The sequence below is a fragment of the Marmota marmota genome, unplaced genomic scaffold, assembly GCF_001458135.2.
Source record: "Marmota marmota marmota unplaced genomic scaffold, marMar, whole genome shotgun sequence".
In the NCBI taxonomy this organism is placed as follows: domain Eukaryota; kingdom Metazoa; phylum Chordata; class Mammalia; order Rodentia; family Sciuridae; genus Marmota; species Marmota marmota.
The window spans coordinates 1,216,836-1,241,392 of NW_025999977.1; the positions used below are offsets into that span (position 1 = coordinate 1,216,836).

Consider the following 24,557-nt stretch of genomic DNA (forward strand, 5'->3'; position numbering starts at 1 on the left):
CCAGGCCAACCTACAATGAAATAAATGTTTGTTCATCAAATGATTCATGTCAGGTGTAGCTTTCCAGATTTTGGTGTGTGTGTCCTTTGAAACATGGAATTAGCAGATGGATTTACTAATTTGCATATGAATGCCATGTACTTTAGAACCTTTAGGAATGTCTTGATTGTGGCAGTATACTAATTTTGAGGTGGCAGAGTGTATTAATGTGCTAGGGCTGCTTTAACAAAATACTAACAGAAGATGAGGATTAAACAACAGAAGTTCAGTTTTTCACAATTCAGGAGTGAGGGGGAAGTCCAAGATCAAAGTTCAAGCATGGTTGCTTTCTCTTAAAACCCCTCTCCTTGGCTTATAGATGGCTGCCTTCAAGTTTTTCTTTGTATACATGTCCCTGGTGTCTGTTTCTCTTGTTAACATGACATCAGTCTTGTTGGAGTAGGGCTTCCATTATGACCTTATTTAACTTTAAGGCCCCTTTTGCAAATACAGTCACATTGGGGGGTTAAAGCTTCAACATATTAATTTTAGGGGACTCAACATAGGATGATTGGAAAGTGCACAACTAAGACTTGTATTTAAAGATACACAGTCCAATCCTTGTGCTATTGTAGCAAATCATGTAAATTTCTCTGCTTTTTCTCACTACAAAATAGTGACAATAAGTAGTTTGTGTCAAATTTCTTGTAAAACATAGTAGTTGTTTTGATATTTGACCCATATTTTAAGTGGTTTGTGTAAAAACTTTCTATTGACAGAAAGGTAGCAAAAAATGAGGATTATTTCTCAGTAAGTTAAAGTGAAATAAAGGATGCCATTATAAATTCATTTTCATTAAACCAAATTGGCAGCCCATAGGCCAGAAATAGCTTTAAGATGGTTCGTTGGCTTACACAGGGCCTTAAAAAATGTTAAATTGGTTGCTGTGTTACTTGGCTTTCCATTGCTGTGACAAAACACCTGAGTCAAAATTATTTATCAGTCCATAGAAATCCTCTCATTCTATTTTTATTGCTAGCCACTACTGCATTGTTTGGCTATAGCATAGTTTAATCAGCCAACCTATATATGAACATAGTGATCTCTACTATTTTCTTATAAAACAGTGTTTCAGTCGCACATATATTAAAATAGCAAAAATTAAAAAATACACTGAATATCAAGTATTGGCAAGGACATAGAGCAGTTGACATATCTGGTGGAAAATGTGAAATGGTACAATCACTATGGATAATGTTTTAGAAGTTTATTAAAAAGTTAATGTACCTTTATCATATGGCCTCACACTCCCACTCCTAGGTATTTAATCAATATATTCACTAAAAAGCCTGAACCTGAATATTTACAACAACTTTGTTCATGCATTGCCCAGAATACAAACAACCCAAACATCCTTCAGTGGATGAAGGCATAAACGAACTTTGGCATATCCCTAATTGGACTATTCCTCTGAAATAAAAAGGAATGAAAACTGATATATGAAACAGTGCAGATGAATCTCAGATGCCTTATGCCAAACAAAAGGATCCAAATTCAAAAGTCTACATACTGCATGAGCCTATTTATTTATTTACTTGTTGGGGATGGGATCGAACCTAGGTTCTCAAACATGCTAGGCAAGTGCTGTACCACTGAGCTACATTCCTAGCATGTATGAGTCTATTTGTAGGACACTCCTGAAAAGGAAAAACTCCAGGGGCAGAAAATGGATCAGTGTTTTCAAAGGGTGAGGCATGAGGGAACAATTTTACTACAAAGGGGCATGGAAGAATTTCAGGGGGTGTTGGAATTTTTTTCTTTTTATTTTGATTATGATGAGTACAGGGCTATATGCATTTGTCAGAATCTACAGAATTATTCACTAGAAACCATGAATTTTTACCATATGTAAAATACCTTAAAACTTCACTAAATAAAAAAAAATGCAGGCAAACCTGAGAATATTTTTCCATATAGTTAATGATGTATCTTCAGGGTAGGTTCTTAGAAGCAGGAATGTTAAGTCCAGGGATAAATGTATAGTTTGTTGGATAATGTCAAATTCCCCTCCATAGAATTGTATTTTTCCCCCCAGCCGTATGCCAGCAATGTATGGGGTACCAATTTCCTTGTTCTTTAAGAGAGTATTTATTTTTAAGCTTTTAAATTTTTGCCAATTTCATAAAGGAGAAATTGTATCTCTGTATAGTTTCAATTTATATTCCTATTATTATAGATAAAGTTGAGTTATAAGCTTAAGGACCATTTGTGTATACACACACACACGTACACACCCCATGTAATTGGAGGGTAAACTACTCATGTATTTTGCTCGTTTTTCTAATGATTTTGTTTCCTTTTTAAATTTTTATGAATTCTTTATGTATTAGGGATGTTAGCTCTTTGTCTAGTATATTGTAACATGTTTCTTCTTAATTTGTTTACCTTAATTTTTCTTCCTCTCAGAACTTTTATATTTAATATTATACTTAGTCTTAAATTAGCTTTTTTGCTTAACAGTTTGAAGTCTCTTAGCATATTGCTGGTTAAATAAAGTCCACTTGAAGTTTTATTTTACCAGGGTTCAGCTTTAAGTAGAGACTTTGGAGAGAAAAGCCTTTGATTTTTGGCTATAGGTTTTTTTTTTTTTTTTTTTTTGCAGGACCTCAGTACAAAGAAATAATCTCCACTTTTAAAAAATTGGTACATACTGATGGGATCCCTTCCCCTCTCCCCGATTTTCTTCTGCTTAGTACAAACACTTGCATAAATAAATTTGTAATCTACTTAGGGATTTGTCATTAAGGATCCTAATAATTTGTGAGAAGCTCTGAAGCAATATTCTATAGTTTTCAGATAGAGCTCTGGTCAGGTTATTCTTATGTGCTCAAAGGCTTAGAAAATATATTTTTGCTAATTCTAGTTACTTACAGCCATAGGACTTCTAGTTTGTTGGTATGTCTACTGTGTTTAGTCTAGTTCCATGAAAGCTTATGTCCATATGAATTCTACACTTCTCCTCTAAATTTTTGAAAGTAAAGTAATTCAGAAAAGCACCCTGGTGAAAAATGTTTGCCAGGTATTTCCTGGCTTCCAGACATAATATGGGCAGTCACAAATGATCCTCTGAATGCAAAAGCCATGCCTCTTCACTAATCATTTGTTGTTTGCTTCCTACAGAAAAATGCCTGGTACACTTTAATGACTTGAGATCCAGCTGATTCTCAGAAATGAGCACTAAGCCTCTGCATTCATGTACCAATACCAAGAAACTGTTTTGTGTAAAGTGGTAATTAGAAATATTTTCAAAGTGAAGAATGGCCCAAATAATTAGTGAGAAACATATTTAAATTCTTTGCAAGCTTCTATCATATAATTTTTGGATGCTCCATCTACTTTAAAGGTTTCTTAAGAGAAAAAGAAATGGTGTGTGCGTGTGTGTGTGTGTGTGTGTGTGTGTGTGAGAGAGAGAGAGAGAGAGAGAGAGAGAGAATGAATTTGTGTATGTCTGCATCTTCTGGGACAGATGTGTGAACAGCAGGGCTAGAGTGTCCTAATGCATTTCTGTTTTCATGCCCTATCTTTATCAGCAGCATAGGCAAACCTCTAATAGAACATTTGCTACTTTTCTTGAGTGGAGGGAGCCAAACAATGCTTTCTTGTCCTGTTCTCCTTTTCTAAGGTTATGCTTACCTAGCAGTGAAGCCAGTACATTATCAGGTCATTACTGCAGATGCCTAACCCCCACCCCAGACTTCCTTCTCTAGTGAGTCTTTTAAGATAGCAGAAATATCTACTGACTCTTATTCTTTTCTGTGGGGAGGAGAGGGTAACAAAAATATTAAATGGATGTATCTGTTAAAATTTGAATGGCATAATTTATTTTATAATCAAAATCTCCCTTTTTGACTGAATTTCCTCCTGAGTTATGGAGGAGAAAAACCATATCCAAACCCATGGAATGTCATTTGTATGTAAACTATCCAGAATATGTTATTTTGTTATAAAAGTACAAGTGGATTAAGTCTGTGGGCTAAGGATATAACTAAGAGATCAAATTTTCTTTGACTTCCCAAATGGCACTGTTTTCTTGACAGCTTGCTTAAAATATTTGTAAAATAGTTTTTAGACTAATTATAATTAAATAAACACATCACAGTAAAAAATTTCCCTTTTTACTTTAATGTGTAAAAACATTTCTCTATGTTTTATGGGAGGAACTTAGCCATTTACCTTTACATTTTCAGAAGCTTCCTTTTACTTAAACTAAGATCTCTACTAGAGAAGAAGCAAAAGATATCAGGAAAGACAAATTCTGATGTTTTGCAAGTATTTTCATAATCTAATCAGAAACAGAACTGTTCATGTTTCTTTTCTTCTTAACCACCTAATATTCTCATGTCTACTCTGAATCTTTGTATCTTCTTTAATATCATTTACAGGAGTTCCTGAGGCTGTTTTTTTCAGTGTGTATTTAGTAATCCTATTTATAAATTGACTTTTTTCTTCCTTGTTTATTCTTTTGTCTATAGATTGTTTTTGGTCATCTTTCTTCATGTAATAGCTGGTACATTTACAATTTTTAAATGCTACTTAGCAAATATTCCATAGGCAAAGATGAGAAAATACTGCTTTGACTGAAACTGTTAATATTTATCACATAAGAGTCATTGTATTAACATCTGTATTAGCATATAGTGGATACAGCATCTCTTGGATATGTGAATATGAAATTATAGAGGAGTATAATAGTTACTTCCATGATATCTACTCCTAGATATGATAGTGCATTCAATCCCCCCAAATTTTAATAGCTTATTATTTATCTTTATTTATTAAATATTAATAAATGTTATTTAAAAATATATACAAATTCTCTATATTATATAACATGCTTCCAGGCACAGATCTTATTTGTAGTATATAAAATCTTACTATTGGATCCTTCTGAAAATTCAGAGGTTTGAGTAGGCAAAAGGCACTACTCCATTCACAAACTATACAGGGAATTAAGCAGCTGCTGTCCTTGGTGATGAAATTATTTCATGTGACTTCTTAAAGAAAACAACTAGTTAAAAAAGCAGAATAATCTTGAATGTGCTGTTTGTGACTATTGTTGGTATCTTCCTAGATCTATTTGAACTTCTAGAAAAATACAGACCCCAGTATCTTAATTTCTTGAGTTCCTGACTGCCAGGCAGAGGAAATGTTTAACTATTTTAATCATGTTTCTGTATCTCAAAAAGAAAGCCCTTATGAGAGGAAATGACAACGTCCTACCACAAAGTTATCTCTTATCAGTTATAGTCTCAGTCGATAATGATTTGTCAAATTTGGACATGTGTAAAATGCAAGGTCTGTGTTATTTACTTTGGAAAGGAAAAATTAGATGAAGCAGATAAAGAAGGAGTCATGGCTTTTGTTAGGAGACAGAAACCATTAGAGACAGTCATTGTTAGCTTAGGAAAGTGTCCTTGGACCCCTCCCTGTTGAAACCCAAACCTGCTTGAGTCATTCTTTGCCACTTGAGGGGAGGGAGGGGCAAAGGTAGGGAAGAAGTATGAAGACAGCTTTGACTTGGAGTTAGCATTTTAAATAGCTGAATGTGGACCTTAAAGCAGAACTATTGCTCTGAGTCAGGAAAAACTGTCTTTTGTTCTGATCTTCTTGCCTGCCCCCGTTTATTTACATTCTGGAAAATTCATTTCTTATCCTTGCAGCCGTGTAGCATTCCTTCACGTACAGCATGTGTTGTTCTTCTCCTTTTGCCTTTCTGTAGATGTAAGTGATTCTTTTTCATTAGTGGAAGCAGAGAAAACACATCTAGCTCAAAGCAACATGAGTCAGTGCATACTTTACATACCTCCATCCTCACAGCACTCTTCTGGGTTCCTCACAGTGTTCCTTCCTAGGGTTTCTCACAGAGGGGAGCAGAGAGGAAAAATGATTTCTAAATATGAGGCTGCTAGGGGAGTAGAGGTGAAGATTGTGAGCTGAAGTCCTGCTTTTCTCCTTCATTTTTTGGCCTAGATTTCTTTGTACTGCTTTCAAAAAGCAGGCAGTCCTTTACTTGGGAAAAACTTAGCCTGATGATCATTCCAGAGGTTAAGAGATAGAGTTGCTATCTTAGGTCAGAGCATTTAACAGTTGGAAGTTGATATAAAGATATCAAAAAACCTCACATAGAATAGGTTTGATTGGAAATATTTGTTGGTGATGATGGAAAAAACTTTCGTCATTTCTCTAGATACATCTTTTTTTTTGGGGGGGGGGAGTACAGATAAACCAATCTTTGTCTCTTAGTAATAAGTCTCTTTCTTTGTTAAGGGATCTATTAACTTATTGGCTACAACTTTCTAGGGAAACTTTTCCTTGGAGTGGATGGTCATTCTATTAAGGAAGGGTCTGACTTTTGCAAGGCTCTGTCTGAGGAATCGTTGCAAGCAGTTTCCTTTTAAGTGAAACTATGGCTCTGTGATAAAGTAAAACAAAATAAATTGCATGAAGAAGAACATATAAAACAAAGTTATGATTGAATTTGCTAATAAAAATTAGGTATGAAATTCTTTAAACTTTTTTGTGAATATATATTAAGTAACTTCCTTATAATCCTTATTTCTAAATAAAAGAAAAATATTTTATTTCCTATGCACATCAAACTTATTTATGCTATATATTTGTTTTTTTTTTTAATTTTCTAGTTGTAGATGGCATAATACCTTTATTTTGTTTATTTTTACGTGGTGCTGAGGTTCAAACCCAGTGCCTCACACTGTGGTAGGCAAGTGATCTACCAATGAGCTACAACCCCAGCCCTATGTTATATATTTCTTCTTTGTTGTTTTTCCCTATGCATGTGTAATTTTTATGTAGTTTTGTGGATATGATTTTTTAACATGTTAAAACATGTTAAAACAATAGACATGAAAAACAATAGATTGTTTTTCTTTTGAGATTATGTTTTGCTTAGCTGTAGACTCTAGTATTTTGGTAGGCTAAAACCCATGTTTTTTTGGCAAGATAAAACAGGCTCTGGTTTTTTTTGCAAGATAAATTTCCTTCAAATATCCAGTTTGTAATAGGAGGGGTGACCATAAAGGTGGTTTAATGTTGGGGTCATTTCATATAGGGAGGGACTATAATGATCACTTGGTGACCCTTTTTAAGTAAACTTATTCACATAAAATTTTGTTTTGTTTATTTATAGCGCATATAGCACAGTGAGGTACTTTATAAATGGAGAGATTTAATTTTTGCCATCATGGGTGTGAAGTATATGAACAGAATGTTCCATTGATTCAAAGCAGTATAGAGATATGATGGTTTGAGAGGGAAAAGAAACTAAATCCTGTGCCACTGAATTGTGGAATTTGTAGATTTCATTAAGAAAAGCATCTTGGTTACAGAAGGTATGCCCTTCAAAGAGAAATGTGGTTTACTTTATGAAATAAAGGAAACCAACATTGTCATTATGCATCAGCATAACTCAGTTGAGATGAGCCTGTTGCTTATGTTCTGAGAATCATATAGTTGCCAGTGCCACAATAAAAACATCAGTGGGGCCTTTATTTTGATTACTTCTTCATGTATTTTTCTTTTCCTTTTTGGTGTGTTCAACATTTATTTGCAGCGTCTTCTTTTATTCTTATTGAATCCCTATGTATCAACTGATGGCTCTCTCTTTTCAATTGAGGAAAGCTAGGCCAAAGTAAACTGTGACCTACTCATTGTCAAGTCACATAGCAAATTAGTTTTGGCACTGAGACTTGACTCCAGTTCTCATCTAATTTTTTTTCTTTTATTGTCTGAGGGTCTAGATTTAATCAACATACATTATTCACATTCAATCTGCTGGTATTACTACGTTTGGCAATTTTATTTATAATCCTTTTTTTTTTAAAAAAAAATTATCTCCCCTCCTTTCCTAGAATATTTCTGTATTTCATTGTATAATGAATTAATTATTTACTAATTTTTGTGCCCTTCTGAAGTTGAATGCAGGCCATTTAATTCATCCTGTGTTGCAAGATTTGTTTTTGACCAGTGAAACTTTTTTGTTTTTTAATGTAAACTACCATGTATCTTAGAATAAAAAAGTCAAGTCATCAGAGTCATATTCTCACATTTTTTTGTATTTTCCCTTTAGAGTCCTAGGGCCCAAGAAGTATGTCTTCAGTGGATATAACAATGCCATCTGTTTCTCTTCTCTGCTATCCATCCTGTGGCTTGGCCCAGCCATGGTGTATACCTTCACAGCTTATTAATCTCTTAACTAGAATAACAGAACTAGGTGTTTTGAGGCATAGCTTTTGTTTGTTTTGTATTCACACTTAGAAGCTAGTGCTGATTTTTTAAAAACACTTGAGTAATAAAAAATGCATAGTTACTCTTAATAGCTCTTTTTGAAAAATATTTTAATGATAATCTTGTGTTTGCAGGTCCCTGGGGCCCAAGATTTGGTGGACTTCTCTCCTGTTTATCGATGTCTACACATATATTCGGTTCTGGTGAGTCTTTATCTGGCTCTGCCTAATAAAGATATTTATTTTTTATTATTTTTAAAAATACATCTTTAGTTGTAGATGGATACATACCTTTATTTTATTTATTTATATTTATGTGGTGCTGAGGATCAAACCTAGTGCCTCACATGTGCTAGGAAAGTGCTTTACCACTGAGCCACAGCCCCAATAAAGATATTTACTGAATTCAAACTCTCATTTTTGGTAAATTTTCTGTTTATTATTAAGCATGGAATGAGAAATTAGTGTGTTCAAGGAGTTTTAAATAATTCAGTCTGTTCTTGGTTCTTGAATCTTTTATGTTTGCTATGTAATATGCTATAGATAGTGGCATTTCTATCAGTCATCCTCAAATTGGTAGATTATAACTAGGAATGTAGCCAGTGCCACAGTAAAAACTTCAGCTAAACATCAGTAAGAACACATATCTCATATTAAAACAGTGTTTGTGAAAACTATTTACATGTACATTTTTTATTCTGAGGACATTTATTCCTTTTGTCTTATAAAAACACATGGGAAAAAGAAACTGAGTGGAAATATGGGTTTTAATAAAATTCCAAGAAATGACCCCTTTCTCTATCCTCGTGAGATAACCACATGTAGATACACAGATGAACACAAAATAACATTAAACTGTAGCATTAACAAAGACAAATTGATGAGAGGAGTCCATTCTTGTTATTTTTTTATAGCAAAGTTGTATGAAGCCTGTGTCAGGTTGTTTTTCACATGTTCAAGTATGTCTTACTGCTCAGTCTGTTTTCTTCCTTCATATATATAATGTAGCATCACTTAGTCATCACTCCAGTCCTTCTAGGACACTGATCTATGGATGTTAATGGCCTGAAGTATTTTGTGGTAGTCTCCATTGGTTTAAGAAAAGACCTACTGGCTTCTAGCCCTTCCCCTCCCACTGTTTCTTCCTCCAATCTCTTCCCCTCACTGTCTTCTCCCTCTCCATTCTCTCTCTCTCTTATCATCTGTCATTCCTTATGAATGAAGATGAAGCCAGGTGTAAACTGAATTGTATCAAGGCATTTAAAATAAGTCCACAATTTATTTTTAATCTCACATATAGAGAATCATATAAATCACATGTATCTTAGGTTATGGCACAGTATTATTATTTTATACAACACTATCTCTTGTATTTTAGTTTATTAGGTTTTTCTCATTCATTCCCTATCAACAAACCTCCTTGTCTCTTTTCCACGTATGCTGAATCCTATGTGTTTTTTAAAAATATTTAAGTTGTTGATGGACCTTTATTTTAATCTTTTATTTATATGTGGTGCTGAGAATCGAACCCAGTGCCTTACACATGTGAGGCAAGTACTCTACCACCGAGCCACAACCCCAGCCTTCTCTTACATGTCTAATGGTCATGAATGTGTATATGTGTCCTTGAAAAGAGTATGGTGATTTTTTTATATTTATATTTTAGTTGTAGTTGGACATAATACCTTTATTTTATTTATTTATTTTTTATGTGGTGCTGAGGATCAAACCCAGGGCCTCACATGTGCTAGGCGGGCTCTCTACTGCTGAGCCATAACCCCAGGCCCAAGTATGATGATTTTTCTATATGTATATGTTTTTAATTTACTCAAATGGTGTTAGGCTGCGGCTCTTGTTTTGTTTCCTGTATTTTTGGTTCAGCACTATTTTAAATATCTATCCTTATTAGAATTTACAAATCTGGCTCATTTCCTTCTACTAATGCATGATAGTTAATTGAGGGTTTGCATTTGCTGTGATTTTATTATTTATTACTTTAGTCATTAACACTTAAATTGCCTCTAGCAATTTGATGTGGCAGATAGTTCTCCCTGATGGGTTCATGTGAGTTTTTATGGTTTCTATACCTAGGAACAGAATTGTTGAATCATAAGGTAGAATACTTAATTTGTAATTTTTTGGTAACCTGATATTGAATGAAATCTGTTTTAATTTGCATTTATTTTACTACTGGTAAAAATTTATAGAATTACTTATCATTTATTTCCTATTTTTAACGCTTACTTTGTGTTTATATTGAGCTTATTGTCTTTATTTCCTTTTTCCAAAAGAGAAATTTGTAAATATTGACAGTTTAGGATGTTGAAAATATTTGTTTTTCCAATTTGTTGTCAGGTCCTAAATTTATGTTTTTTTCATGAAACAGAATTGGTAGTTTTGATGTAATCTACTCCATCAATTTTAGCCCAATTTTGGTTTATAGTTTTTGAGTTGTGTTAAAAAAATTCTGTCTGTCCCAAGGTCACAAAATATTTCCATGATATTACTTATAATATTTGCCATTTATTTTTTCCAGTCTCAAGTATTATTATTCATTTTGATTTTCAATTCACTCAATTTTTTCCTCAGCATGAAGTGGATTTGGAGAGACAAGGATGTATAAATAAGTGAAGTACTTATGCTTCAAATGATTTCAATATACTAGGAGAGAAGTTACATTCTTTGAATGACTAATATAGTAGCACCATATCTCATCACTTTTGTGTGCTAGTTTTTATAAGCTTTATTAAGATTTTATAATATGAAAATATAACATTTGCCTCAAATGAGAATTCTAAAGTGATTCATGGATGTATTGGAATATTAAGTTAGAAATCTGGTTGTACATGGTGTTAGAGTATCCTAGCTTTTTCAATTATGAAATGGGATAATAATTACTTGCTTAGTACAGTTATAAACATTCAATGAATAGTGCCTAACTCAGCCTTTTGCAAATAATTGGCATTTAATAAATGATAGCTGTCTGGTGAGAGGTGTGTTATCTCAGATACTGGTGGTTAGATACAGTACTGGTATTTTAAAAAGTATGCATAGGAGTTCTGGTCTCTGTCTTTGACATGCAAATTTTATAATTGTAAAAAATGTATACATTCTTAATTGAACAGTAACTATGAAGTTCTAATCTATGTGGGAGTGAGGGCATATTGGTAATTCTTTAGAAATGATGAAGTTCTTCCTGGAGGAGGACCTTAAACTGTCCATTTAAAAGTAAATTCTAGAGGCTGGATCTGTAGCTCAGGGGCAGAATGCTTGCCTAGCATGTGTGAGGCACTGGGTTCGATCCTTAGCACTGCACAAAAATTAAATAAATAAAATAAAGGCATGATGTCCATCTGCAACTACAATTACACATTAGTGTTCTATACTGTTGAAATATTTGATATTCGTAAATTTTCTATAATTTATAAGGCATTGTTTGCATGGCAGAAACAGGTCCCTTCATAGTGTTCTGTAGTTTAGAAAAGGTGCATTGAGTGGCTGGAACTTAGCTCTGGTTTTTGGAATGTACGTTAATATTTTAAATGTTGCTGTACCAGACCTGTCGGGACTTTGAATAAAATCTCCAATACCACTTTACTAAAGGAAAGGCCAGATCATGTGTCACTTACAGTGCTGGCTTCAGTGTGTTTTGGGGACTGTGCTTTGTTTTTCTCTGTATTTGCTTCCTCATTCTCAAGTCATTAATTTGCTTTACTGCATGGTAAATTGTAGCTCCTCATAATATTAACAACAAAGATATTTTAAAAGTGGGTTAGTAATATAAATACTATCATTTTTTTTTAATTTTATAACTAGTTAATGTTAGGCCTTAAGAAAGATGATTTGAGTCTATTGAGATAGGGGGACTAAGAAGAAAATAAACCTTATTTCCTCATTCCTTTCTATTCCAACACTTGACTCTGCTTCACAATTCAGTTTTTCATCAGTCTAGTGTGTTTTTCTTCCCTGCCTTGTTTCTGTATCTTACTGGACCTTCTGACTTTGACGTTGTTGGTCATTTTTGCCTTTTAACTCATAATCCCATTGTCTTCCTTTATACTGTTTTTCTTTCTGATAGTTGGTGCCTGTTTTGTTCTTTGTGGGCTCTGTTTCTTCTTTGCGTCCCTCGCTGTTCCCAGGGTTCTACCCTTGCTTCACTTCTCTTCTTTGTTTCTTGCCTTTCCTAAAAGATATAATCTACTCTCATGGTTTGCAGTATTTGATAACTTTCTTTTTTGGTACTGGTGTTGAACCCAGGGGCATTCTATCACTGAGCTACACCCCCAGTACTTTTTGTTTATTTATTTTATTTTGGGACAGGGTCTTGTTAAGTGCTCAGACTGGCCTCAAATTTGCTATTGTCCTGCCTCAGCCTCCTGAGTCTCTAGGATTACAGGTATTTGCCACTGTGCTGAGCTGAAGGTCTAATAACTTTCAAACCTGTATTTTCACTCTTTGACTTTCCCTTGAGATTGAAACATGTGTATATAATCATCTACTGGGGCAGGGGGTGTAGCTCAGTGGTAGAGCATGTGCTTAGCATGCACAAGGCCCTGGGTTTGATCCCCAGACCAGAATTAACCAAAAAACAAAACAAATCAAAACCGTATATTGAACCTAATCCTTTGGAGATTATACAGGCTATCTCTGTATGTTTCAAAAGAAACTCTTTTTATCTCTTGCCCCCACCCTCACCCATTCTGCTTCTCCTGAGTTTCCAGTGGTCTCAGGTAGGAATAGCATCATGTATCTAGTCACCAGCCAGAAACTTAATCTCATATTTTTTATCGGTGCCATATCCAAATCTCCAAAGTTTGCAAATGTGACCTCCTGAATCTAGTTTAATTTTTTCACATCATCCCTACCCCCAAAATATAGCCCTAGTTCAGTATCCTTAACTCATCTTCCTACTCTCAATCTTAAACCCTTAACTCAGTTCTCACCAGGGTCCTAGTAATCTAACATACAAATCTAACATATGTGCTTAAAATTCTCCAATTGGTCTTCTGTAGGGTAAACTATAGAAATATGGAAGAAAATGTAGGGTATAGAAGGTCTTCCATATTTCCTCTTGCTTACCACCTTGACTTCATATCCTGGAATGTTTCTGGTTCTTTCAATATAGCATGCTGTTTTATGCCTTTCATCCTTTCCTTATGCCAGGTGTTCTGCTTGAATTAATGTTCCCATTTCTTTTTATTTTACTGATTCTTATTTTATATCCTTGTGTCCTCCAGGAGTTTTCCCTGATGTCCCAGGGGAACTCATTGGACCTCCTCCTTCACTCTTATACTAGGACCCAGCACATATTTGTATCAGTGCTAACTGTATTGTAGCATCATCTTCTAAATGTGCCTTTTCTTCAGTAGATTGTAAGCTCTTTTAGGGCAGGTATAATATTTATTCATTTTATTTTTTCAAGCCCCCAGCCCTTAGCACTTAGTGGTATATAATACTCAATAAATGTTTGTTTTTGATTTTGAAAGATAACCACTCTCCTTTTGACCTACAGATGAATTCAGTCTTCTAGTCACAGGCAGGCTTATACAATATCAGGGCAGGGACTTACACGAGGGAAAACAGTTCTATTGGTGTCCAACGGAAGGATCATAACATAAGTAACAAAAAGTTCTAATATTTTGTCATTTACAATAGTGTTTATCTGAACTTTTGGCCTGGAGGATAACAAGGCACACTTTGAATAAACATCGCAATATTTATTATTTTTAGTGAAACCGACCTTCCATTCACCCCCCCTTTTATGGCTGTGCTGCTTATAAATTCCCAAAGGATTATTTGAAAAATCCTACTTATATCTGCCAGCCTTATCAGTAGGGCAGGAGTTCACGTATTGTAACAGGAGGTCAGATTTCGGTCATGGTCTTATAGATGGGGCCAAGCACCTGTAAATTCTTCCTTTGGTGACTAAAGTGAAGTACAATATCAAACAGGCAGTGAGACTTTTCTAGGAAGTGCTGAACTTTGGCAGGAAGGGCAAACTTTGGTGGGTGGGGGGGAGGGAAAAAGTGAACAAGGGTCAGATACTGGTTAATGGTGTCTTGGTCCTTGATATAATAATGCAATGGAAGTGTGCAGGGCAGAGGTAGGTGTATTTTATGGAATTGTTTTGAACAATTTATCTGGCTTAAATCTTCACATACAGTTTAGAGATGGACAGGTAAGTAGCAGAGTATAAAATATTATGGTCATTAAAGAAAAATATTTTTTAAAGAGAAAAATCATAAATTAAAAAATTTACTGTTAAAGAAATAATCAATAATAATAATGATCTGAGGTTCTTGTACACAGTATAGAGTTAGTTAAAAAGATAGATGGGCATCTAATGAAGACAGAAATCAGTCTGTCTTACAGATTTTCAAAAACTCAGTTGACCCAGTGTTATCTGCCATGTTTATGGGCTCCAAGCCTCAAACCCAGCTCAGTTTGGATAAAAATTTGCTCTTGCTGAAGCTCTTTTTATTCTCTGAATCTTCTCCAAGTTCACTGCTTTCTCACTGTTTCATGTACACCCCTTAGCAAACAGGTTGGATATCATTAAGAGGGACCAGAGGAGTAAACCTATAAATATAACCATTCTCCTGGTATATGGGTCTCATTTGTGATCTTTTCTTCTTTGGATATCTGGGTCACCAGCAATCTAATATCATCTGCTCATTAACAATTTTGATTTCTACATAAAAAAATGTAGAGAAAACATACACCTTTGATTTATATACTTTTCTGCATATGTGTTGTACAATCATCAAAAGTTTAAAGATTTCTGACATCTTGGGTTCAGGCATAGCAATTACAACATAGCAATTCTTTTTGGGGAAGCAGCAACGCCCTAGTATTACATGAATCATAAGAACCTCAGTTATATCTAATATTCCTCCAGTCTCTAAAGGCAACAGTAAGAGAGTCTAAGATATAAGGGAATGCAGAATGTTGTGCTGTGAATTCATTATTACCAACAGTCTATGATGTGCATTATTTTTCTTAAACTTTCTTAGGCAAGGGACTTTGGAGAATTTGATGAAAACTGGGAATCATTTATCCAGACAAAATGTACATATGTGCATGTAATGTTTTAATTGGAATTTCACAAGTATCCTCAACTCCCTAAATCTTATGCATAGACCCAGAAAGAATCCCTCATCTAAAAAGAAGNAATTTTTTTTTTTTTTTTTTTTTGTTAGGAATAAGTTAGCCTCCACAGCTAGACTAATTATTTTGTTTCCTGAATTCTTTTACTTAGAAGGACCAGAGCAGAGATTTAGAAGTAATTATGAGAACTCTTGATTACTAATTGATTTTCCTGACAGAACTAATTGGTTAAGTTTCGGAATATTTTACTTTTATTTGCTTTTCAGAATATCTCTTTTTTTGGAACTTGATTCTTACTACGAGAAGCAGCTCAGCGTCAGAGCTAGAATTTACCCACAATCTCTTCATAGTAGCAGCAGAGGGTGGGATGGAGTAGGGTGGGAAAGAATCTTCCTGAAACGTGTTTTTCTCACTTTCTATCTGAGAATTTCTAGTGGTATTGTCTGGTATGGTCTACAAAAACCATGGTCATGGTAGTTACAGATAATAGTAAGGAAAGGATCTGAAGAGTAAGTGACTTTTTTTTTTTTTTTGAAGGTTTTAAGCTTAAAGAGCTTTGGTAGCAATTGACTATTATATTAAAGCACTGGGAAATAAGTAATTGAAGAGTCTAAGACATTACTAAAGTTTTTAATTGAAAAAAAAAAAAAAAAGATTTGTTTCAGCATTCCCAAGGTTACTTCATGATTTTTTAAAATGGTGGTTAAATGGTGGTAATTGAAGGGTGTTATTTATATATATATATTTGTAATATCATCAGATTGGATTTTTTGTAATACAGCTATTCAGTTTCATAGTGCTTCATAGATTTGACTACATTAAATAAGTGACCTATGTGGTAGATATAGGAAAAACACTTTGTTGGGTGGAGACTGGTCTTTCTCACTCCGAATCACACTGTGAAATAGTGCCTTTGTTGGTACCAGTGTGAAGATTTTAGTGTTCTTATTTTTGCATTTTTATCAAAAGGCATTGTTGCTACTTAAAAAGTTGGCTACAAGAGTTTAAACATAGACTTAAAGCAGATCTGAAGGATTTCACTGTATTTCTGAAAATATATGGATTATATTTTAATGGACACTATAAAATTGGTTCAACATTTCTGCTATATCTTGATATTAAGACAGTTGATTGGCAAATGAAAAAAGATACAAATCAGCCTCACATTGTTTTTACCAATGCTCCTCACCAACTCCTGACCTGAATGCTAATAAACAAATAGAGCTATAACTGATTTCTTTTTAGTTTTCATTAAAATTTATAGCATTTCCATAATATTTAAAAAGAACTCTCCCGATTCTATTTTATATGTTGAAACTGTTGATTTGTATTTATTGTGCATAACTGTGGTAAAAATGCATTATTTGAACTTTCAGTTTTTCATAAAAGATACTTCAGTAAACATATAAATATTGGTTTGGTCAAATGCAAGCAAGATCATTTACTGTTCCTATGCTAGAAATTAAGGCTAATGAGAAATGCCTATGTATAAAATTCTGGGTGCTGGGAGTTTGTGAATAAATGTTTTTCTTAGTTGATATTTCCAGAGACACTGTTACACAGAAGGGGAAATACTTTATTTTGCCAGTGATGAGAAATTGTAAATTGTAAATCTAGAACTCCAGCATTGCTAGAGGCATATAGCTTAATAATTGAAATTATAGTTGTTTCTGGAGATGTATTTGTAGAGAACACTAATCTCATTAATTGACCTGTTAAAAAATAATGAAATAAAAAAGAAGAGGTCCCCTGTTTCAGATGTCATTGAAACTTCAGGTACTATACTGCTTGAGCATTTTGCAGCACATGTTAGTGTATTCTGAGAAGATCTACCAAAAAAAAAAATTGAACTTTTCTAAAGCCAGCATGTAATAATATACTGGAAAATACAAAGGACACCTTCTCTTCTAAAAGTTTATAATTTAATGGATCAAAAGAGAAGCTGCTTTGTGAGACCTGAAGAAGATTTAAAAAAAAAACAACCATCATGTTTATTTGAAAAACACAAATTTTCTTTGGGAAATAAAAAAGAATATTAAACTTTTAATGGAAAAGGTTTTTTGAGAACAGAAATTTGAAATAAGTAGGCACCATTTGCAAATGTTTTGGAATTGCATTGGCTTGCGGATGTTTATATACTTGAAATCTATTTTTAAGAGTTTTAGATGACTTCAATATTTCTCAAGTTGGTGTTTAGACACTATTCTTCTTTATCCTTTTTACAATTGTAGTATTTCCATTTTAAATGGACTTCATTTTCCCCTCTCAAAATATTCATCTGTTTCTCACTGTATCTAAGAGAAATGCAAGTTGCACTTCGGGAAACAGCTTATATTTAGCAGAGCCAGAGCTTTCTGATTTGCTTCCAGATCTTGAGTACTTTTGAGCAATAATAATGTATTTTAAGTCTTTTCTTTACACACATACACACACACACACACACACACGTGCATGCACACATACACACTCACAAATGTGGAAAGTTTTGCCCTGACATATTTGGTAACTCCTAGTTGATTACTGACACTTAACAGGTTGTCTCATCACTCTCCTGCCATATCTCACTGTCTCCTCACTTCTCTGACCCACCAGTGCCTGGTGGGGTTAGATAGGCAAACACTACATAGATCATAGAGAGAAGGCTGAGGGTGAGATACTTTGTGCACTGCATTGATAAGGACACAGGAAAAGCCATTTATAGTGATAACTTTCCTGCAGTATAGGCTAATGGGCCCTGGTTTATAGTAGCTGTAATCTAACTTCTTATAATTGTCATATTGCTCTTTTAACCTGGTGACCTTATTACCCATGGGCATACATATCATTTAGCCTTGAATGTAACAAGTGGGGGTTGGGGGGTAGGGGAGGAAAAAAGAAAGAAAGAAAGAAAGAAAGAAAGAAAGAATGAATTGTTTTCAAATACTTTTCTAGACAGGCATGCATTTGTTTTCCAAATGTTAACTTTGAGATAATCAAAGTTCTCAAGTGTGCTTACTTGTTTTTATTTTTTAAACAATAATCTCCCTGAAACAGCTTTAGACATCACAATAATATGATGACTTCTGTTGACAAAGTAAACAAGAAACAATTCATTTTCCATAAAACACTCAGCAATAAATACAATTTTAATCTTATCAAGACTATGCTTAAAATCTGTAGTTTCTCACTGTAGTTTCTTACTCAGAATAAAGTAAATTTCTTAACATTGTCTGAATAGTATTCTATATTGTGTCCTGGGTGTCACTTTACCTCTTTTCTCTCCCTCCTACCTGCTCACAGACACATCCTGTGGGCTCTATACTTATGCTATTGCTCAGAAACATTGTTCTCACTTTCTTTCTTTCTTCTTTTTTTTTTTTTTCCTTTTGACAAGTCTTCATAGTTATGCCAGTTTTCTCCCATTACCAGATATCTGGATTTGGGCTTGTAACGCTCTCACCCTCATCTTAGATATCTGGTCAGATCTGACACATTTTCTTCCATATTTTTCTTCCTGCAACCTATTTTGGTTGTAACTGCCAAGTCTGCTTATTTATTTTTAAACTTAAAAATTTTCAGTATTATCTGGTCTACCTAAGATGCTTTCATCCTGGATAGCTTTTTAGTACATTGTCCCTGTAGTCTTCAATATCATGTGGCAGGGGGTAAGTAACCTGAGCCAAAGCCTGGTGATTTAAGCAACAAATGATCCAATAGGAGAGAAAAGGAGTTTTCTTTTGTTTTATGGGTGAATTTGGTCATCCAGATAGTTATGTAAGTGCCATATGCCAAAATGATTTTTACCAGAAGCAAATGCCATAGCCGAAGATCATGTTTATTTATGGGTTGATAATAGCAGGTGGAGTGAAGTATTTGTTTTTCAGTCTATGGAGAGAATGGATTTATTTTAAATTGCAGAAGCCTAAAAAGTTGTTTGGGACTGTGATGATTTTTCTACTTTTTCAGATTCCTAGCCACAATCTAGAGGTAAGGAAATAATTCTTCTTCTAACCGGCAAATTCTCTACTCATTCCCCAATCTCCAAATACCTATTATTGAAAGGACCTTTTAAAAATGCAGTAAGGAAGGAACAAAGAACCAGGCAGACTAGTATATATAGAGCGTAGATACACAGACAAAAGAAATAATGCAAGAAAACCTGTATACTATCTCCCCCAGCTCATCTCATTTCATGTTATAGTTATAAAAGTTTTAACCTACAGTTCAACAATCCACAACAAATGTTAGGAGATGAAACTTTTTTTTTTATGCCTTTTCTTTTAGCCATCTCTTTTTTGCAGAAGAGGCCTACAGCAGCTAAGTTACTGACCTAAAATCAGATGAATGGTAAATAATGAAATTAGAACTAAAAGACTAGATATAAATTTTCTGTCTTCTGTACTTTTCTTCATCATCTTTATCATCATCATCATCATCATCATAGCAGCAAAATTTCCGAGGTTAAGCACTTTACAAGTTTTACTTCATTTATTAAGCAAAGGAATAAATTATGAACTTTGTAAACTTAGCTATGGTTTTCCTTTCACTACTACTGGTCAGGGACTGGATCTGGCTGCCTGTCAACAGTTGTTGGGAATAGGGGGTGGGAAATCATCCTATTTTTTTTTAAGCTACCTTTTAAAAAGTCTTTTCTCTGTAAGAGTTGCCTTTAGTACATTCTTTAACAATTCTATACTCTCAGTTGTTATGTGACAATGTCTGTCAAATACTTTTGCTCTGGTTGTCCACAATCATGCTGGGATGGCGGGCGGTGGCTTGGAGAGGCACTTAATGCTCACAGTTATTTCAGGGAAAAGGACTGGGTTTTATTTCCTGAGAGAAGTAAATCACTGATCACTTTCCTTCTTTGTGTGAATGTGAGTTTCTGCCTACTACTGTGTTTGTTGAAGACCATCTTTTCATGGGTGTTTGCAATAGCAAGCAGTTTTGGAAAGTGGGATAATGTCTCCTACCTGAGAAAAAGCAGATGTGCTAACAGCCTTGAGAAATATAGTTTTTCTGTGGAATGAAGGGATTTGGGTTCCCTATGTCCAGGGTTCCTCACTTTCAGTGCAGCTATTGTTTGTACACAGTATCACCTGAATTCTTCACATCACCCTGTGAAAACTGGGACTTGGAATTTGTTCAAGTATTCTAGCTACTGCTTTTAATATGATTAATAAAGCCCCTTGTCTCTGATCTGGAGGTCTTGTGCCTTCTGCTAGCATCATGAAACTGACCTGCTAATTGTTTATAGGTGAAACCATAGTATCATTTTTGTAGTCATTACAATAAAGAAAATTCAGGCAGGATAGATTGATACTAAATCTAGAGGGGACAATTTAGTAAGGACTAGGATACTTGTGTGGTTTTTAAGTGTCTCTTGAAGATTGCTTATTAATAAAAAGATAAAATAGTATTTGGTGGGGGATGTTTGTTGGGGGAGGTTCTGTGTTATGGGGATAAGGGGCATTTGGAAAATCTTTATGTCTTCTGAAATTTGCTGTGAATCAAAAACTGCTCTAAAAAAATGAAGTTTTGAACTGGGCATGGTGGTGCCTGCTCCTAATCCCAGCTACTTGGGAGATTGAGGCAGGAGGATCATGAATTGGAGGCTATCCTCTATCTTGGCCAACATAGCAATTTTTCCGCCCCCACCTCCTGCCCCCCAAAAAGTCTTAAAAATGGTCTTTGGATACCACTCTCACTGGAGTAAAAGTTAACATCACAAATTGAGGATTAAGTAAACATGGCGTGCCTCTGAATGAAATGCTCTGAAAAGGATAGTGGTTCTGTAGTACTATTCCATCTGGAGTGCATCACTGGAATCTAATTTATGAGGGAACATCATAGAACTCTCCAAATTGGGAAATTGATATTAAATAAGAAAAAAATGTGTTTTTCAAAATTATTAGTCCTAAAAAATAAAGGAACTACTTAGGAAGCTAAAGAGACATGACAATTAAATGCAATAACTTATCCTAGAACATCATTTCACAAACCTTTTTGGTAAAGTTTCTGATAGTAAATATTTTAGACTTCTGTGTCTGTGTCTGTGTTACCACCACTCAGTTTTACTGTTATAACTCAAGAGCACCCAGATACAAGATGCAAATAAGCATGGCTATATTTTCATAAAACTATTTACACAACAGGTAATGGGAAAGGTCTGGCCATGGTTTGCTGACCTCTGTTCTAGATTGAATCCTCTACTCCAGGAAAAAGATGCTACAAAGGACATGTTTTTGGTGCATTGATAATATTGGAATATAGCCAATAATTTAAGAAAATGTTAAATTTTCTGAAATTAGCCACATATCATGTGGTTATACAAGACACTATTCTTTTTCTCAAGAAATGCAAAATTAAGTGTTTAGGAATAAGAAGATCTGATGTGTGTACAATACTTTTAAATAGTTTCAAAATATATGTAGAGTTGGTCCTCTATCTGTAGATTCTATATCTATGGATTCAATCAACAATGGATACACGTGTGTGTGTTTGTGTGTGTGTGTATGTAAAATGTATGTATATATAATGGAGATATATATATCTCCATTGTATATACATGCATGTGTATACATATAAATATGTATACACATGCATGTATATATATTTATATATGTATGTATATGTATGTGTGTATGTATATGTATGTGTGTATGTATATGTATGTGTGTATGTATATATGTGTGTATGTATATATGCATACATACCTGGGTGTGGTGGCACAGCTACTTGGGAGGCTGAGGCAGGAGGATCTCTCAAGTTCAAGGAGTAGCCTGGGAAACTTAGTGAGACTCTGCCTCAAAATAAAAAGTAAAAAGGGCTTAGGATATAGATCAGTGGTAGAGTGACCCTTGGTTCAATCCCCAGAACAACATTTCCCCCATCCCAAATAGAAATTGCATCTGTACTGAATTTATACAGATTTTTTTTCCTTGTCATTATTCTCTAAATAACACATTAAAACAAGAACTCATACCATATTAGATATTATAATTAATCTAGTAATAATTTAAAGTATATGGGAGGATCCGCAGAGATCATATACAAATGCTGTGTCAGTTTGTATGAAGAACTTGAGTATCCATGGAGTTTGGTATTCACCAGTGGTCTTGGAATCAATCCTCTGTGGATACTGAAGAACAACTGTATTTAGGAAATGATTTACACAAAGTAAATGATAAAACAGGGCAAAATATGTTAATCTAGGTGAAGAGTACATGGGTTTTTTGGGCACAATTATAATTTTTATATAAGTTGAAATTATTTCCAAATAAAAGATTAAAAGGGTATATATGTTTATACATGAATTTTTTTTGTATATGTACATAGCCATACAGAAAGAAAAATATTTTAAAATTTGAGGCTCCTTGAGACTCTCTTGATTGATTCCTATGAGAGAGAGGAGTGGGGGAGGGAGAGAGGGAATTTAAGTGGTATATGAGTAGAAAACAAAAATCTGTGATTGATGTAACAAGGGAAACTAGCAGAATCATCCTTGGCCTAATCTGAATGCACTTAGTTACCAAGAGGCTGTAGTCTAGGGGCCAGAGATTTTAGTGCAGTCTAAAAATGATGTTGGGAGCCACATTTTCCAGACTGTGAAACACAGGGTACCTTGTTTAGTCAGCACAGTTTAGGTCAAATGTGGTTATGAAAAACAGATGAATTCTGGTGATCAAGGTGTACTTTGACAAATATCCCATTGTTTGAACATGTAGTAATTTCTGAAAAATGTGAAGCAGCCTGAACTGCAGAGATTGAGTTCTCTCTTCTCAACTCCCTTGCCTGCTCACAAAGGTTTTATCATCGTGGGGAGTAGAAATAACAAGGCAGAAGTATGTTAGATGTTCCCCTCCCCCCCTTCCTTTTTTTTTTTTTTTCTTCCCATTTTCTTTGCCCTACTGGCAAATCAAGTTCTGGGCAGACTGTTTTGTCAGCTGGAAGTCTTGCACCATTCTGGGCTTTGGGGGCAGCCTTTGTGCTTCTGTTCTGTGGACAGTGGTGTGTTCTAGTGAATTAGATTCTTCAAGTTTATCCCATTGATAGAAAAATGGTACTTAAGATTAATGAGGCATTGTTATATGTCACAGGCTCTTCTGGCCTTGACTTGAGGCCTTTTACCACATCAAAAGGCTCATTCTTGTAGTTCTCTTCCTATGTCTTACAAACTATGGTAATAACATAGCAGGCCAGAGATGCTTGTTGTGAAGAACTCCACATTGATCTTTTTGTTTAATGATGGATTTTTTCATTTCTATGCTTATGTTGTACTTTTTTGTTGTTTCAGAATTTTGTATTCATTTGTTCACTCTGCTCATTCACCTATTCATACTTATAGTATGCAGAACATGTTGTTCATCCTTATGACTTGAGGCAGAATTTCTATTCTGATAGTTTAGACTTGTGCCATCCAACATGGTAGCCAATAGCCACAAGTGGATTTTGAAACAGATAATCTGAATTAAGATATGCTGTAAGATATACATAGGATTTCTAAAACTCATTACAAAAAAGTGATTTCAATAATTTTTATGTTGATTGCATATTGAGATAACATTTTTTGCTATATTAGGTCAAGTAAATTGTTGTATTTAATATCATATGCTTGTAACTTTTTTTTCCTGTGCTTGCTAGAAAAATTCATATGTGTGCTCCCAGTTGAAAATATTGCTCATATTTGTGTAGGTTGTATTTTATTTCTGTTGAACATGGCCATTCGTCATACATGAACTAGTATTTATAAATCTTGAGTATTCTTTTCTCCTATGGTGAAGGATTTTCCTGGTTATTTTTAGTGTTAATATGTTTAACATTTTCATAAAAGAGTAGCAGCTGTGATTATTTAGCTCCTTTTTATTTATCTTTCAAGTTTGATTATAGTCAGTATAACTCAAAATTACTAACAATTCTTGTCCACTTGTTATACCATTTCTGAATAAATTCAGAACCTTGGTGATTATACCTGGGCAACCAGATTCACCAATATTAAGTTGAATATTACCCAGAAGTCTTAATGAGGTATTTCTCTCAATTTTGCTTGAAATTTTACATCTTACTAAAAATCATAAAGACAAGATCTACTGGGTCTATTTTTTTTTTAAAAAAATTATTTATTTATTTTGGTACTAGGATTGAATCCAGAGGCACTTCACCACTGAGCCACATCCCCCCCCCCCCCCC

General features: G+C 34.4%; 1 protein-coding gene across 9 annotated transcripts in view; it reads left to right on the forward strand.

Annotated features, from left to right (window-relative positions):
- Window positions 1–24,557, forward strand: part of Exoc6b (exocyst complex component 6B) — a 586,101-nt gene that overhangs the window by 248,930 nt on the left and 312,614 nt on the right. For all 9 annotated transcript variants that reach the window (XM_048804120.1, XM_048804114.1, XM_048804118.1 and 6 more), the window contains one exon: window positions 8,418–8,486. In XM_048804120.1, coding sequence (XP_048660077.1) covers window positions 8,418–8,486 — 69 coding nt within the window. The remainder of the gene's footprint in view (window positions 1–8,417; window positions 8,487–24,557) is intronic.